The 15,941-nt window shown below is 30.3% G+C and overlaps 1 protein-coding gene, 1 non-coding gene and 1 pseudogene across 6 annotated transcripts; all 3 read left to right on the top strand.

The window, feature by feature from the left end:
* The first annotated feature begins 628 nt into the window (after positions 1-628).
* Positions 629-7,615, top strand: LOC7485437 (gibberellin 2-beta-dioxygenase 8). Of its 5 annotated transcripts, none has more exons than XM_024581085.1 (6): positions 629-741; positions 1,239-1,331; positions 2,743-2,867; positions 3,836-4,281; positions 6,369-6,690; positions 7,280-7,615. In XM_024581085.1, exons 4-6 carry the CDS (start codon positions 3,845-3,847, stop codon positions 7,508-7,510), a joined length of 990 nt encoding a protein of 329 aa, XP_024436853.1. In that variant the 5' UTR covers positions 629-741; positions 1,239-1,331; positions 2,743-2,867; positions 3,836-3,844; the 3' UTR covers positions 7,511-7,615. The 5 variants fall into 5 exon arrangements, with proteins under 5 accessions (XP_024436853.1, XP_002316608.3, XP_052301531.1 ...); XM_052445571.1 differs by having other exon boundaries at positions 691-1,078; positions 2,743-2,872; XM_024581087.2 differs by having other exon boundaries at positions 691-1,078.
* TRNAV-CAC (transfer RNA valine (anticodon CAC)) lies at positions 4,733-4,806 on the top strand. The gene has a single exon. It is a non-coding gene; the product is annotated as a tRNA-Val (tRNA).
* Positions 7,616-13,246: 5,631 nt separating the features above from the next.
* LOC18102820 (probable pyruvate, phosphate dikinase regulatory protein, chloroplastic) lies at positions 13,247-14,909 on the top strand (annotated as a pseudogene).
* The last annotated feature ends 1,032 nt before the right edge of the window (positions 14,910-15,941 follow it).

The following is a 15,941-nucleotide window of genomic DNA, read 5'->3' on the forward strand; positions in this document are numbered from 1 at the left end:
GAGAGACGGGGATAAGTAGAGAGAGGGGGGGATTAATCAAGTTCATTAAGAGTTGATACCAAAACGAAAGTTGATGATGCCAAACGTTTAATTGATGGATATTGAATCAATGATAATTTTTGAAGTCACAATAGATCATTTGGTCCTCATCGTTCCAAGTCTATCACTCCCTTATCTCTTCCCCAACATGTCGACACTATAAATGGAAAAAAAATTGTACTTGATGATTATTTATCTTTATCCAATTTAATCTCTAAAAGGGGGAAAAGTCCTACAAACACTTAAATATTCGCCTTGATTTACTGATAGGGATTTCAATCACCCAGCTGCTTAATCCTTGAATTCGAGTTCTGCAGTAGAAAGGGTTAGTGGTTCGACAATAGACAGGACTAGTGTCAACCACATGTACCTATAACCTTATTTTGGGTTTGGCCCTACATTAATTTAAAAGAAATGGATACTTTAAATATAATATATGATTTAATAAAAAAAAATAGGAAAGCCTATATATTCAATTATTAGAAAAAATTATAATATTATTGCAAAGTACGCCTGATCTTTTATTAAGAAATTACACTATGGCATCATAATTATTTTCTTCCTACAGTATTATGATCATAATAATTATTGATGGTCTAGCTTTTCCTCTCTATAAAATATCTCCCTCCAAGCTTAGTGGTCGACACAATACCCTTTCTCTAACTCCCTCCTTCCCTCTCTCACTCTCTTTCTTTTTCTCATGTAAGTAACATATGATCTTCTCAAATAGCCTCTATGTTAATTTGCCTGTGCTTTCCTTCTCAAAATCTCTTCTTATTGTATAATTCTTCTCGCTTTGTAGTTTTTCTATTCAAGTAAAGATCCTTTTGTTTTCATGTCATCATTTTGTATTTGATTTCATGCTTTGTTTTCTCTATATACCATTTCTTTCATTATGAATACGGCTGTGTTCTACTCGATGTATACTTCAAAATACATGATATTAGCAGATATTTCTCCCTCTTAGCTGAGAAGCACATGTAGGTCGACGTTAATGACGCTTTTTGTGCACTGCCATGCAAGTAATTAACTAGTTTAGGTACTCAGTCAATGCTTCTTAAGCTTTATCATTTCCAAAAAAGGATGTTGTTTACTTACTTTGTGCTTGTCCATTGCTATAACAAACTATATCTTTTATTTCCATTTTGTATAGAAAACTGAAGTAATTGGAGTTTCGCTTAATTTTCTTGAGAATGCAGAACTCATTCACATCACAAACGCTTTAATTCAAGTGCATATCAAGGAAAGCCTAAATAGTGGAATCCAACAACTTTTTGCCGATCATAAACGAGGTAAGGAAAATGAAACTCATGCACGAGTGCTTTGATTGTGCTTTATATGCATGTGTATATAAATCCTCCTCTCTCACGCGCACACACTATTAAGACTTAAGTATATGACAAAGGTTGGCTTGTTGGTTTGAGGTATAAGATAAGGATTGTGTGAAAACATGGTTAAATTTCTCCTTTCTTGATGTGCAATAATCCCCCTTTCCTCATTTTTATTGCCTGTCAGCTGGGTTTATAGGCCTCCTTTTCAACCCGCGACTGGCTATATGCTTATCCGGGATTTATTTCACTTACACAAGGAAGATATAGGCTTGAGTTCCTTGCCATTGAAAAAGAAATGATGTATAAACTATGAGAAATTAGTATATACACATGATCATATGAAAAAAAAAACAAATTATATTACAGAATCCATTGAAACTAATATTGGCCCATTACACCAATTACTGATCCTCCTCCTACTCCTCCTCCTCCTCCTTATGGTGAAGTGTAGAATTTATCAGTTTTTTCTATTACATCGAAGTTATAATTAGATAGAATCCCCCCCCCCCCCCTCCCCAAATTGTGACGGGACACACACACACCCCTGGCCATTAACCAGTACAGGCACAAACTAGGCTTCTTAATTAATGTAACAAGAATATACAAGACTCATAAACTTATTTATTTAATTTGCTGGGTCCGTGAAATGTTAGTACAATGACTATACTTGACATGAGACATGAGACAACAACTGTCAACAGGGAAGTTGTTTTCATTTGGGAGATTTTGCTATTTCTTAATTAATTAGTGGGTAGTTTTGTATCATTTGCGACATGACCATAGCATTTATTCTGACACTAAAGTCAAGCCGTCAAATTAAACCAAAGCAAATGGGGCCAGGTACCATTTCAGATGCAAACCCTAGGCGTACCATATGCTTTCCATACACAGGAGAAGGGGACATAGTTATAATTCCAAGAGATAAACACAGTAGCTAAGGACTTTTCACTCAATTCTTGTTTTTTTTGTGTTTGAATTTTAGAATTTTGGAATCCATCAAATATATATATATATATATATATATATATATATATATATATATATTTATAAAATCTTCTAAAAGAATTTAATCTTAATTAATATTTAAATTGGTTTGAAAATATCTTTCATATATATGATTAAAAAAAGATGAAGAAAGAAGAATAGCTGTTGTGTTGGTATATAAAATATGAGGTTTACATTCGTTCAAGTTTATTTCCAGATGGTCAAAGACAAGTATTGTTATCTTTTATATATATATATATGAAAAAAAAACATTTTATGTGGCCATAAAATGTTGTACCATATGTGAGAACAGTGACATTTTGTTTAGCCACACAAGCAGCTGAAAGAGCAACTCCCTTTGATGACAATTGTCACTATTTTGTGCTAGGAATGGCCACTTTATAGATCCATGGCCACAGAAGCGCGTTGCCGACATTTATTTAATAAAGTCCCACAACGATCAATGAGAGCTTCTGATTCGTTCCCCCCTTGGATTTACCTGGCCTTTCTCAAGTGAGGTTTGAAGAGTGCTAGCTAATATTCTTATAATTAAGCAAAAATTCATGCATATATATATATCTATATATATATATAGTGAGTTTTAGCATTAATTTTTTCTTATATGTGGTGAACTCAGCATCATCTAGTTTATTATTCAGCTTGTTTTTCTTCTAAAATCACGGAGTTAGTATAGAGAATTAGTAAATAAGATAATTCACAAAGATATGAATTAATTTTTTTAATATAAATTGGTATAAGAATATTTTAACCGTTAAAATAAAGTATAGTTATAAGACTTTAGTGGTTAATTTTTTCTATTTTTTATAAATTGGACTTTGGACTATTTCACAATTTCTTTCTAATTGTTTTCACTATTTTTAAGTGTTTATTTGTCAGATAATATTCATGTTGAGTATCTAATATCCCATACGATGTATTTGAGATAAAAAAAAAATACTTTGGACTATTTCACAATTTCTTTCTAATTTTTTTTTATTCTAAATTTTTTTTTCTTGCTCAGCAACAATTTTCAATCTTTTTTTTTTAAATTCAAACCAAACTTCTTTACTTTTATGGAATATCATGAGATCAATGTTTCTTACGCTCTTTGTTCAATATATGAATTTAATAGTTTATTAGAAGATCTTATACAAAGCATCAAAATATATATATTTTTTTAAAAGAAAGAAACGATGCTCATAAGAATAAAATTTAGATATCTTGGAATCCTAGAAAACAAAAAGACATGCAATCAACTATGCCGACAGAGTCCATTGCTTGAAAGGAAACGCCACAACGTTTTCATCGACGACGAAGGGAACAAAAACAAAATGAAAAGAAGAAAACTTTCGTTTCAACTTTCCTCTCTCTTTGTCCCTATCACTCGCTAGCTACCCAGAACACACACAGACCTTTTTATTTTTATTTTTATTTTTCCTAAGCCTTTCTAACATTAATTTACTTGGTACATCTCCTTTCAGGATAAAAGGATGGCCATGGACCCACCTTTCCTAGAGACCTACAAGACCCTCTTGGACAAAGCCACAGAAGGTGCTCATGGTCATAAAGAGGTTGTTATTATTGAGGAATGTGAGCTTCCATTGATTGATCTTGGCCGTTTAAATCTTGGAAAATTGGAGAAGGAAAAGTGCAAGTCAGATATTGCTAGGGAATCACAAGAGTGGGGGTTCTTTCAAGTTGTGAATCATGGGATTTCACGAGAGATTTTGGAGAAAATGATGAGCGAACAAGTTAAGGTTTATAGACAACCATTTAATAACAAGAGCAAAGAGTTATTTAATTTCTCTAGTGGGACTTATCGATGGGGGACACCTACAGCTACTTGCCGTGAGCAGTTGGCATGGTCTGAAGCTTTTCATATTCCTATGAATGACATACCGTTTTCCAATGGTTTCAGTAGTCTCAGGTAATTGCAATTTTTTTTTTTCCTTTAATGTTCTGTCCTTCTGCTTCTTTTTTTTTTCTTCTCGTTTCTTGGAGTGGAATTTGTGGTTTATTTACTATACCCTTAAAAGAAAGAAAGGGTTATTCTCAAGGTTTAGGATTTATAATTAATTAATTCCGACAATTTTGTTGATATTTTATAGAAAGATTTAATGAAATTTGAGTCACATGATATGATAAAGCTCTTCTCCCATCCTTTAACATTAAATCCCTTTCCACTTCACTTAATACTTCGAAAACACGAAAAAAACAAAAAATTGAGGTTGACAATTTTGAATTTAACCATTAAACAAAGTAAATTTGCGGATTATTATGGATTGCAAGGTAATTATATAGAAAAACACAAGTAAAATCATGAATCACTGCTTAATATGATGAGATTAGTTAACAATGATAAGAGTCGAAGTCAGATTGTCTGGGTGGTGTAGTTGGTTATCACGCTAGTCTCACACACTAGAGGTCCCCGGTTCGAACCCGGGCTCAGACAATTGTTTTCGTTTTACTCTATGTTAGATTTTTTGCACACTAGAGGGGTCCAAGAAAGTACTGCTTATAACTCACAGCCACACAACAGCAGACCTTTGTAGGATAAGCTTATTTCATGTGATGGAGTAGTACTTCTTCCCATCTCTACGTAAATGTGTTAAAACTTTCCTATAATGGTGAGACAATACACAAAACATATACCTCTTTCTTGGTATATAATTAGACAAGCAAACAAACAGACACCCCATCGTCAGCATCAGATCTGCTTTACATAGCTGATGTGATGGAGTCGTACTTCTTGTTATCTCTACGGTAAATGTTTTAAAACTTTCCAATAATAGCGAGACAATACGCAATCATACCTCCTACTTGTTATATAATTAGACAAGCAAAGTAACTCACAACCCCATCATCAGCAGTCAGATCTGCTTTCCATAGCTGATGTGATGGAGTAGTACTTCTTCTTATCTCTACGTAGATGTCTTAAAACTTTCCTATAATGGTGAGACAATACACAAATCATAGCTCCTTCTTGGTATATAATTAGACAAGCAAAATAACATAAACACCATCATGAGCAATCAGATCTGCTTCACATAGCTGCCAATCTCAAAAAAAAAGTAGCATTACATATATATATATATATACACGTATATTTTGCATGCATGGCCTGGTATTTCCATCAGAAAAGTCCACACTTGCTAACGTGAAGAATGAGCTGTGAATTAATTATGAATCGATAATAGCTTTTGGAACTCGACATGTCTCATTCTATAAGCTCCTGATTTTCACAAGTTTTTGCCTAATGAATCTTGAGTATACATGTTAACAATTAATTAACCATTAATTATTTTATTTCCTGTCTATCGATTGTAATTTATGAAAAAACTTTCAAAATTTCATATGTACGAAAAAAATATTATCAACAATTTATTATATCGTTTTAATTATTAAAAGAAAACATTTGATTGACCCAAATGAAATTTAGGTAGCGTTTGGGTCTTATATATTTATATATTTTAAAAAATATCATATCAATCATTCATTCTGTCGTTTTGTTAAAAAAATTAATTGATGTAATCGGAATTTTTGTATGATTTGAATCCCACACATCCCATATAGATTGTTGAGAAGAGAGGGTCCACCCAAAATTCAATATTGTTTTTTATCATTTTCCTTCTAAAAAATTCCTCTTTTTCCCCTTAGAAATACTAATATATGTGTGTGTGTAATTTCTAAAATGTTCAAAATTCTTTATTATTTTCTTTTTAACAATTCCATTTTTCCCTTGGAATATGAATTGATAGATGCTTTTCTGTGGTTGTCCCATTTGTTTTCTTTCTTTAAAGTACTTGATGTGGCCTAAAACGAATATATCCATGTCAATAAATGGACGCTTGCATGCACAATGGAAATCTAAAAAAAATTACCCTTTTACTTTTTGATAATTTTCATTTCTCCCATTGTAAAATATTAATTAGTTGATAGGTGATATTTTTTTTTTTTGTGATTGTCCATTTTGTTGACAAGTTTTTTTTTTTTCCCCTTCAAATATACTTCCAGCTCGACAATGGAACAATTTGCTACAACTGTTGCCGATCTAGCACAAAAATTAGCTGCGATTTTGGCAGAGAAGTTAGGCTTCAAATCAAATTTCTTTCAAGAAAACTGCCTGTCAAGCACTTGTTATCTACGAATGAACCGATACCCGCCTTGTCCAATCCCTTCAGATGTATTTGGCCTTATGCCACACACTGACAGTGACTTTCTCACAATATTGTACCAAGATGAAGTTGGAGGATTGCAATTAGTGAAAGATGGGAAATGGTTCGCTGTCAAGCCTAATCCTGAGGCTCTAATAGTCAACATTGGAGACTTATTCCAGGTAATGGGACCTTTTTTTCTCAATAGGAAATTCAAATTAATGATCTGAGCCACGAATGGTGACACGAATTCTTGAAGTTTTCCAGATTTTCATAATAGTTAAATAGCTTACAAGAATATCGCTTTTTTCTCCTTGGTTATTCTAACTTTATTTATTTTGAAATTCATTCTAATAGTTTTCTTGTTTCTTTTTCAACTTTTGACTACTTTCCATCTTTACATGGGATCAACGTAGTGTTTGGAATTACCATCAACTATACTTTTAAAAATTTTAGATATTTTTATTTAATTTCAAATTATTTTTTTTTGTGTGTTTTTAGATTATTTTAATATTAAAAAATAAATTTAAAAAAATAAAAATATATATATTATTTTAATACATTTTCAAATATATTTTAAAAAACAATATTTATCGTACTTTTAAACGTGCACGAAATCCACTTGTATGTCCTCCCAGTGGAAATAAAATTTACATGAATTGTTGCTAGCATGATTCTTTCCCTGTACCTGCACAAAAGGTTATTTATTTCCTTAAGCAATAAAATTTAACTCATTAGTTGGTATGGACATGTTGAACATGCATGATGCAGGCTTGGAGCAACGATGTTTATAAGAGTGTCCAACACCGTGTTGTCACAAATCCACGAGTTGAAAGGTTCTCAACAGCATATTTCTTCTGTCCTTCATATGATACTGAGATACAAAGCTGCTATGAGCCTTCAGTTTATAAGAAATTTAGCTTTAGAATGTATAGACAACAAGTGCAAGATGATGTTAAGAAATTAGGTCGTAAGGTAGGGCTCCCAAGGTTTCTTGTATAATAAATAATTTCTGTGATTAATTAATGAAGAAAATGTACTTTTGGGAAATGAAAATATATAGTTATTAACAATTTTTAATATAATTAAATTATAGCTTGGTAGCGATTAATGAAGTTGCTCAAAACCTCATAAAGATTACGGTATTTCAAGGCTCAAAAGATAGCAACGTTGAGAAGGACCGACCACAACACCTACAAAACAAATCTTCTTTGTGGGTTCAGAAAACTCTCCATTGGACTATATATATTCTGTGTATTTGCAAAACAAACCTTAAAGAAAAAGTATAAGATATTTTTTCTTGAAGAAGAAAAATATCTCTTACAAAGCTATGTAATAGCCTTGAACCCACGTGTATCCATTTGGATTACTTGAGACATAGAGTGACATCGACTCACTACAAAAGCTGTTCTTGTTCTGGGTTTTATAGATTATGTATTATTGATGATAATAACATTATTAATATTTACAAAATACATGGTCAAGAAACGTGAATGTAATAGTTTGATTCAGATGTATTAGGTCCATATAATAAATTTCATAGAAAAACCCGAATTTAATTCATCTCTGGTTTGTGATTCTTCCACTAGCATAGAGATTTTTGTTGAAGTTTAAGTTTTAAAATTGAATTTATGGTTAAATCTAGCATAGAGATTTTTTTAAAAAAGATTTTTCAATTCTTAAATTAAATTAATTTTTTTAAAAAAAAAAGTTATATAAATTTGGTTTCTTAATGAAACATGGGACAACAAGCGTTATGGACTACCTATATATATTGTTCTTATCTTAAGAACCAAAATGGCGAGAAAATATAGTTTTTGAGTTAATTTTCCATCGAACTACTAATTAACATTATGACTCAAAATAATTGATTATGACTTTAGGTACAAAGGTATAGACTTATTCAGAAGACCCGAAAAAAATATGAAATGCACAAACAAGTAATATCTTCATTTACTAATTTCTTTAAAAATATGAAAAAAATAATTGAGTATTTGACTTTTTATAAAGTTTAGCTTTTTATTTCCTTTACTAATTTCTTTTTCTCTATATAAAGACCTATGTTTCTTTGTTTTGCTAGTTTAACATTTAACGTCACTAGCTTTATTAATAAATTTCCTCGATTATTATAAAAATAAAAATAAAAATAAAAATGCTTAAGAACCAAAATATTTATCGGTGATTCTAAAAGAAACAAAATCTTGTATCGGTTACCCTCTAACAAAATGGATTTCACCCACTTTTGAAGCGCACTCCTTGAGCCTCGAATCTCAAGTTGCATACACACCACATGCACTCTAAACATTGAGCCGCAAACAAAATTTATGAACAAAAAATAAAGAAATGGGAAATGGTAATATGTATGCTATGCTATAATAAAGATGTTTTTTTGCGTACATTTGTTATTGTAGTTTTTTAAAATATTTTTCATTTAAAAAATATATTAAAATATTTTATTTAACATTTTTTAACAAAATTTAAAAAAAAATAAAGATTTTGGGTTCAACGTTATATGACAATTATGAAATATATTAAAATAAAATTTTAAAGTATTTTTTGTTTAGAAATGCATCAAAATAAAAAAAAAATTATTTTTTTAAATTATTTTTAATATCAATACATTAAAATAATTTAAAAATATAAAAAAAATTAATTTAAATTTAAAAATAAATTACACCGCATTCGCGATATTCCTGAAAATTTATAATATCCTGAGTGTGATGTGTTGACGAGACCTTTAGACAGGCTGTGTCATAACTAATATATATAGGCCCAGGTGTAAATTTTGTTGGCTTGCGCTGATTTTTATGCTGGTTTAATGATGTATGCCGACCAATACCATGTAAATTAAAAAGACAAACCATTTAGTTTATGGTACAATAATAAAAGTTTGAAATTAAAATTTTTTTTTTATTATTTTAAATTCAAACTCTATATTGCTTATATGATCGTTACTGGAGGTTTATATGGTTGTTAACTTCAAGGCCTGTTGGATTAGTCGAGATACGCGCAAGCTAGCCCGAACACCCACGTTAAACTAATAAATAAAAAAAACATCTTGGAAATATTAGAATAGGTTATAAGTTAACAGCCAAAGAACAATTTTAACATTCAGAGGAGACATCTTGGAAATTTTTAAACTTTAAAATAGTATTTCAAGATAAGAAAAAACAAAAACAGTAAAGATATAAAGGACATGTTTTCTTATATAGAAAATACATAAATTTATATTAAAATTATTTTATATTTCTATCTTTTAACTAAACATGTTTTTATTTTTTAAAAAAAAAAATTAGCTCTTTTATCCTAAGTGGTTTATTCACTAAACTTAGTGGTGGAACTAACCAAAGCAAGAGGTTTCTGGCACCTCTAATTGGTAATTAAATATTTTAGAGTTTTTGCATGATAGATATGAATTTTACTATAAAAAATATTCATTCTCCAGCTTTTCTTTTCTTACTTTATTTCCAAGTTTGATCTTCTATTTTTTTTACCTGATAGTATCCTCATTGAAAAAATTCTATTAATTGGACTCCATATTATTAATCAATCAAATGAATTCTTCTTTTCAAGTTGGTTCTCGATAAACCCAAAAAACTCATCATAAAACTCAATCTCTCTTAAACTTAGCAAAGGAAAAGATCCAACCTCCTTCGAGCTCAGCCAAAGGAAGGAACTATCTTCTTTGAACACAATGACATTTTGGATCCTGTTCTTCCTATACTCATTAGGTATATAAAAGTTCTTCAAATACTCATCATATCTCTATTAATATTAATACTGTGTAAGAGATAGTGCGTAAAAATCCTTTAATGGCTCACTGTATTTTCATCTATATTAATACATATGTTAAAGATATTTCCCCTTATTAATATATATATATATATGTCAGGGATATTTTCCCTCATTAATATATAAATTAGGGATATTTCTCATCAACATTATTCATATAAAATTAGCAAACTCGTCCTTCTGCGTACTTTTACAAGTCTTTGTGTATAAATATCACAAAGACTTGAAGGGCTATTAATAAACCTAAATTTAAGGGTCTAAAAAGCCCCCATAAAACTCATCTTCTTCGGGTACAACTACATTTTGGATTTTACTCTCTTTATACCCATTAAGTATATAAAAATTCTCTAAAGACTCACCATACTTCTATAAATATAAATGTTGTGTAAGAGATAGTGTGTGAATGTTCTATAAGGGCCCATCATATTCACATCCACGTTAATATATATGTCAAAGATATTTTCTCTTATTAATATTTATGTCAGGAATATTTTATCTCATTAATACACATGCCACCATGGATATTTCTCATCAACATTAATACATATGTTAGAGATATTTTCTCTTTTTAATGCTATCAGGGCAATATAACATTTAAGTCCGTCCTTTCTATAAAAAAAACTCGTGGACTATAAATAGACATAAAATCCTTTAAACAAAATGTTCATATTTATTTTTAGAGTATCTTTTTATAATATTATTATATTTTTTCTCAAATAAAAAACATTGACTTAATCATTAAAAAATTCCTAAATTCATCAAAAAAATTTTTTTTGCAAGTATCATACTCCTGATTGCAGTCATCTTAACTAAAAAGAATAGATGATGTTATAATAACCAAAAAATTAATTAATTATTCAAGATATAAATTTTACACCCAAACTACTTGAAATTTTTATAACATCACAAGTTTTTTTTTTTTTTTCATGAAGGTAACGTTATTTAAAAAAAATTGTGATTTATATTAATGATTCATCAAATGGATCCGGGAAGCGTTCGTTTTGTTGTCATTTCTATTTGATAATTTTCCTTGTTTTGCTTTTCTTGAAAAGTATGAAGTGACAAGTGATTTGTGCTGTCTTTCCTTCCGTAAACAATGCTTTTTTCCCCAAGAATAAATATCTTGTTCGATAATGGAAACAGCTTGCTGTCCTTGTCATTGATCTAAACATAGATGGGAAACTATTTGCTTTCGAGTGGAGGGTATAATAGTTAACATTGAGTGATTGATACCGATGATGGAAAATTTTCTCCATGGGAAGTAATATATGAATTTAATTTGACTTTAACCTGTATATTATTTTGTATATGTGTTTTGTTTCAATTATTAAAAAATGCCATGAGTTAATAACTTGTTAAATAACACTCTTAATTTGTTTGTAATATTTTCTAAATTAAATAACACTCTTAATTTTTTTTAATCTTATCATTATATGCAACATTATTTTAGATTTTGGTCTAATAATTTATTTTCATTATCTTGTCCTGGGATTCTTGGGGTATAAAAAAAACATATTTGGTTGATTTTCAGTTTTATAAAAATAAATTTAATTTTATTCATTCAAAAATATTACAAATACAAGGATCCAAATTGACATTACAAGTGTAACAAAGGATTTTATTAACTATTCAAATTGAGCATTTTCTTTGTTTTTTTTTCCTTTTTTGCCTTAAGATTTTGTCAAACTTTGTTTTTGATCTCTTTAGTTTGAAAATCATTCATTTTAGTCCAAGACTTCATTTTCTTTACATATCAGTCATTTTGTTTGAAAATTATTTCATTTTAGTCCAGGATTTTATTTTCTTTACATATATGTCCTTGGATTTGAGAGAGTAGAGAAAAAGTTACTAAAAATGGTGGATAAGAGAGAAGATTTGGTTGGCCATATTTTGGTATTAAATAATTTTATTTGATGAGAGGTTCAATAGTGATGGGTTTTTTTTCTTATAATCATGCCTAAAAAAAGTATAATAGGGTATTTCTAGTTTTTCTTATTCGGTTGATTTTTAATTATTTAGGTGATTTTGGGGTGTTTTGGAGTTGGTAAGTGATTTCATGGAGATTTTTATGGTATGTTTTAGATGTTTTTAAGTGATTTCATGAAGATGACCGCAAAACATAATAGTAGGTGACATGTTACCTGTCACTACAAAGACCTCTAGCACAATAAAAAAAAAATAGAAAAAAAATAAAAAAGAAACCTAGCTAGGCATAGTCTTGAGCTTTTCTATTCAGGTCGGACACGTAAACCTGGTCTAACAAGCCCACTCGCCCAAGCTAGCCCTTTGTAGAGAGCTAGTTGTGCTAGGTTATCTAGGGTCACACTTATGAACTTTTTTTTTATGTTAATTTATGTTTATTTTTATTTATTAAATTCTAAAATTGATAAAGAATATATTTTATTTATTATTTTATTAAATATCATTTAATTTTTATTTTTTTACGAGTATGATTTTTTTTAAGCCCAACATTATTTTCTTTTATTTTATATGGTTGACAGCATATATTTTTATTATTATATAATTAAAAAAACAATTGTTTTAGAATAATAATGTTATTAAGCCAATAGGGTCGTTTGTTACTTTTTTTTTAAAATTACTTTTAGATATCAAATTTTGAGTTCATAATGAAAATTCTACTTGCAATTACAAAAAATATTAGCAATGTTTGCATATTTTTTTTACATTAAAAATATAGTCAAAATCACAGTGAAGTGTGAGCCTGTTAACTAGTTGTCATCTAATTGGTTTATTTTTTTATGTTAATCTAATTGGTTCATTAATTATATATGACATTAATAAATAGTTTTTACATAAAAAAATTAGACCCTCATAATGTTCTTAAACTGAATTATATGACTCGAAGACTTATAAATGTGAAAGGATTTAAATATTGGGATTTGAAAAGGTCTTAAATTATTTTAGAAGAGATCATAGTGTTCAAATATGGAGAGAAAGGTTGCTGTGTCACAATTCAGTAGAGGGAGGCTTGCTAATCATGTAATTTGCAGTTGAGCAACTTAGGCTCTCTTTTTTGGTCATAAACGTAAGATCATTCATCTAGTTTGTTAGTGCGTATTCATTAGATGTGGAAATTGTTAGTTATTCAAAATACTCAATTGGATGGTTGCGATTTCTTGGCCCCTCAATGGAACCAATTCTATAAATGCTTAGTGTTGCTGAATAAATTATCCAACACATGAGGGATTTTGAATAATTAAGACAAATAGAAGAGCGAAATGATAAATTAAACACAAAATTATGTCCACTATTAATCTAGCGAGGCAACAGTGCCCTGTTATATAACCAATATTTAGAACGAATTTGTGCCATCCAGCAGAGTTCTTTCTCTGTACTTGTTCATCTGTGGCACCAATATAATAAAAATTTGGAATGAAATTCGTCTTATACTGCAAATTTTCTTGGTTCATGAACAAATATTTCCATATTTGGTTAAAAACAATGAAATTTCAGCTAATTAGTTGTTGGACATGTTAAGCATAGTAAGTTTGTTTGTAAGAGTGACAATATTGTTGGAGAGGTTCAATCTCAAGATTTTTAGAAAGTAAGAAGATATGGATTAGTATATGCATGTTACATTAAAAAAATATATTATAGTGTGGTTAGGGGAATGGCTAGATGATTTGATTGGGATTATCGTAGCAAGCAAGTAATTTTCTAGTGTTTTTCGATTTTTTGGTGAAGTTTCTTAAACAAGTTATTAACTCATTTAGCAACACTAGGATTGAACTAATTATGTTGCAGTGATGGTCAGATTGATGATGTGGAGAGGTTAATGGAGATAATAAAACAAGCAGCAAAGGAAGGTGCAATGGCAGTCTACACGTTAGCTGATCCTTCAATGGCTGAATCTGCTAAACTAGCCTGTAAGTTATTGGGGCATCCCAGCAACTGATGTAATAGGCCCAATAACAGAAGCTATTGCTTCTCATCTTGATGTCTTGCCTTCTGGTCTTCCTTGTGGAGCTCCTGGCAGGAATTTTACTCTTTAAGAGGATTATTTTCAACGAATAGAAGCCATTAAATTCACTATTAAACATGGTGATGGGGTATTACCTCAGAACTTGAACAAGGATGTCATTGTTCTTGCTGGAGTTCCTCGTACTGGGAAGACGCCATTGTCGATATATTTGCCACAGGAAGGATATAAAGTGGCAAATGTGCGTATTGTAAAGGATGTAGAATTGCCGAAAAGCCTTTTTGAAGTTGACCCAGAAAAAGATACTATCAATGCTATAGTGTTAACGACGATAAGGAAAGCGAGGCAAAGAGTCTAGGTTTCAGTGAGGAAGTGAGGAGTAACTATTCAGAGATGGATTATGTCAGAGAGGAGTTGAAATTTGCTCCCATGGTCTTCGCACAGAATCCTGTTCGGTCAGTAAGTGGTAATTTGTTTCAATTTTCAAATGTTCAACTCATTTGAAGCTTTAAAGATATGCTAGTGATTGATTCTTGATGGTGCTTTTTACTTGTTTGCGATTGCAGAAGTGACAGGAAAGCAATTGAAGAAACATCAGCAGTTATATTGAGGATATATCATGATCGGCAACACAAATGTTCAACGCCACGAATCACCAAGCGCTGTTAATCGAAAACATAGCCATACATGTCCGACGACTGGCCTGAAAAGTATTTGGGTCTCGGGATCACTGCTAAATCCATGAGTTATTGTATGTCAAATATTTATATTAAAACAGTATCATTTTATTTTATTGTCAAAAAAGTTAATGTTGTCGACACCCAGGTTTAGCTAAGTGAACTAATCACTAAAAAATCTAGTCAAGTTAATTGAAATTTACCAAATTAATATCTAATCTAGTTCAATTAAAAACCTAACCCGAGTCAAGCTTTGAATATGAGTTTTTTGAGTTAACTTATCAATCCGGATTTAACAACTATGATTGAAAATTAAAATTAATAAATATGTATTCAAGGAATGAGATACAGATATGGGAATGCAGTGAATACAGCAAAGAGGTATACCTCTTCTGTCTTTGTGATTACCGAAAGTTTTCGGTTTTCACCTTAAAAACCATACTAAATAGATCAGTAGAACTGCCACATATTTTCTTCTGCTGAAGCCAATGTCACTTTTGTATCAATTGTACAAATGAAAGTGTACTGAGAAAATGGTAATCTTTTGTCAATCTTGAAATCTAGACATCTCTATTCTAGTGTATGATTTGAAAATTATCTGGAGAAAAACAGCTTTAATTAAGAGAAAGTGGTAATCTTTTGTCATCCTTTAGTGTCATGAATGTTCATGACGAGAGATTTATTTTAAATTTTTTTTTCCCATGTGATCTCTGCTGTTGTGCAACTGGCCAGATATCATGTGTTTTGTTGTCTGCATCAGACTCATACTTGTAAAATATTATATTACCTTTTCCCCTCCACTTATCCAGATACAATAATCATTTAGGAGATTCTTCAATGATATTGGTGACAACCATTTGAGATTTCCCTTGTTTTTTGTCTTAACACCTTTCTCTTCGCTCTTTTATTCTTGAATTTTGAGTGAGTATTCAGATTATTCAATGTTAGGCATTGGTGTTAATGTTCATTTTTAGGCCTTTTTCTTTCTTTCTTCCTGAGCTACTCCATGACTGCACATAGAGGG

The sequence above is a fragment of the Populus trichocarpa genome, chromosome 11 (assembly GCF_000002775.5).
Source record: "Populus trichocarpa isolate Nisqually-1 chromosome 11, P.trichocarpa_v4.1, whole genome shotgun sequence".
NCBI classification, from domain to species: domain Eukaryota; kingdom Viridiplantae; phylum Streptophyta; class Magnoliopsida; order Malpighiales; family Salicaceae; genus Populus; species Populus trichocarpa.

What these genes read in the sequence shown, in the direction of transcription:
- LOC7485437 (XM_024581085.1), top strand. Translation starts at nt 3,845, where the DNA reads ATGGCCATGGACCCACCTTTCCTAGAGACCTACAAGACCCTCTTGGAC. An exon ending in AATGGTTTCAGTAGTCTCAG is followed by an intron (nt 4,282 to 6,368) that starts GTAATTGCAATT and finishes ATATACTTCCAG; the next exon opens with CTCGACAATGGAACAATTTG. An exon ending in ACATTGGAGACTTATTCCAG is followed by an intron (nt 6,691 to 7,279) that starts GTAATGGGACCT and finishes TGCATGATGCAG; the next exon opens with GCTTGGAGCAACGATGTTTA.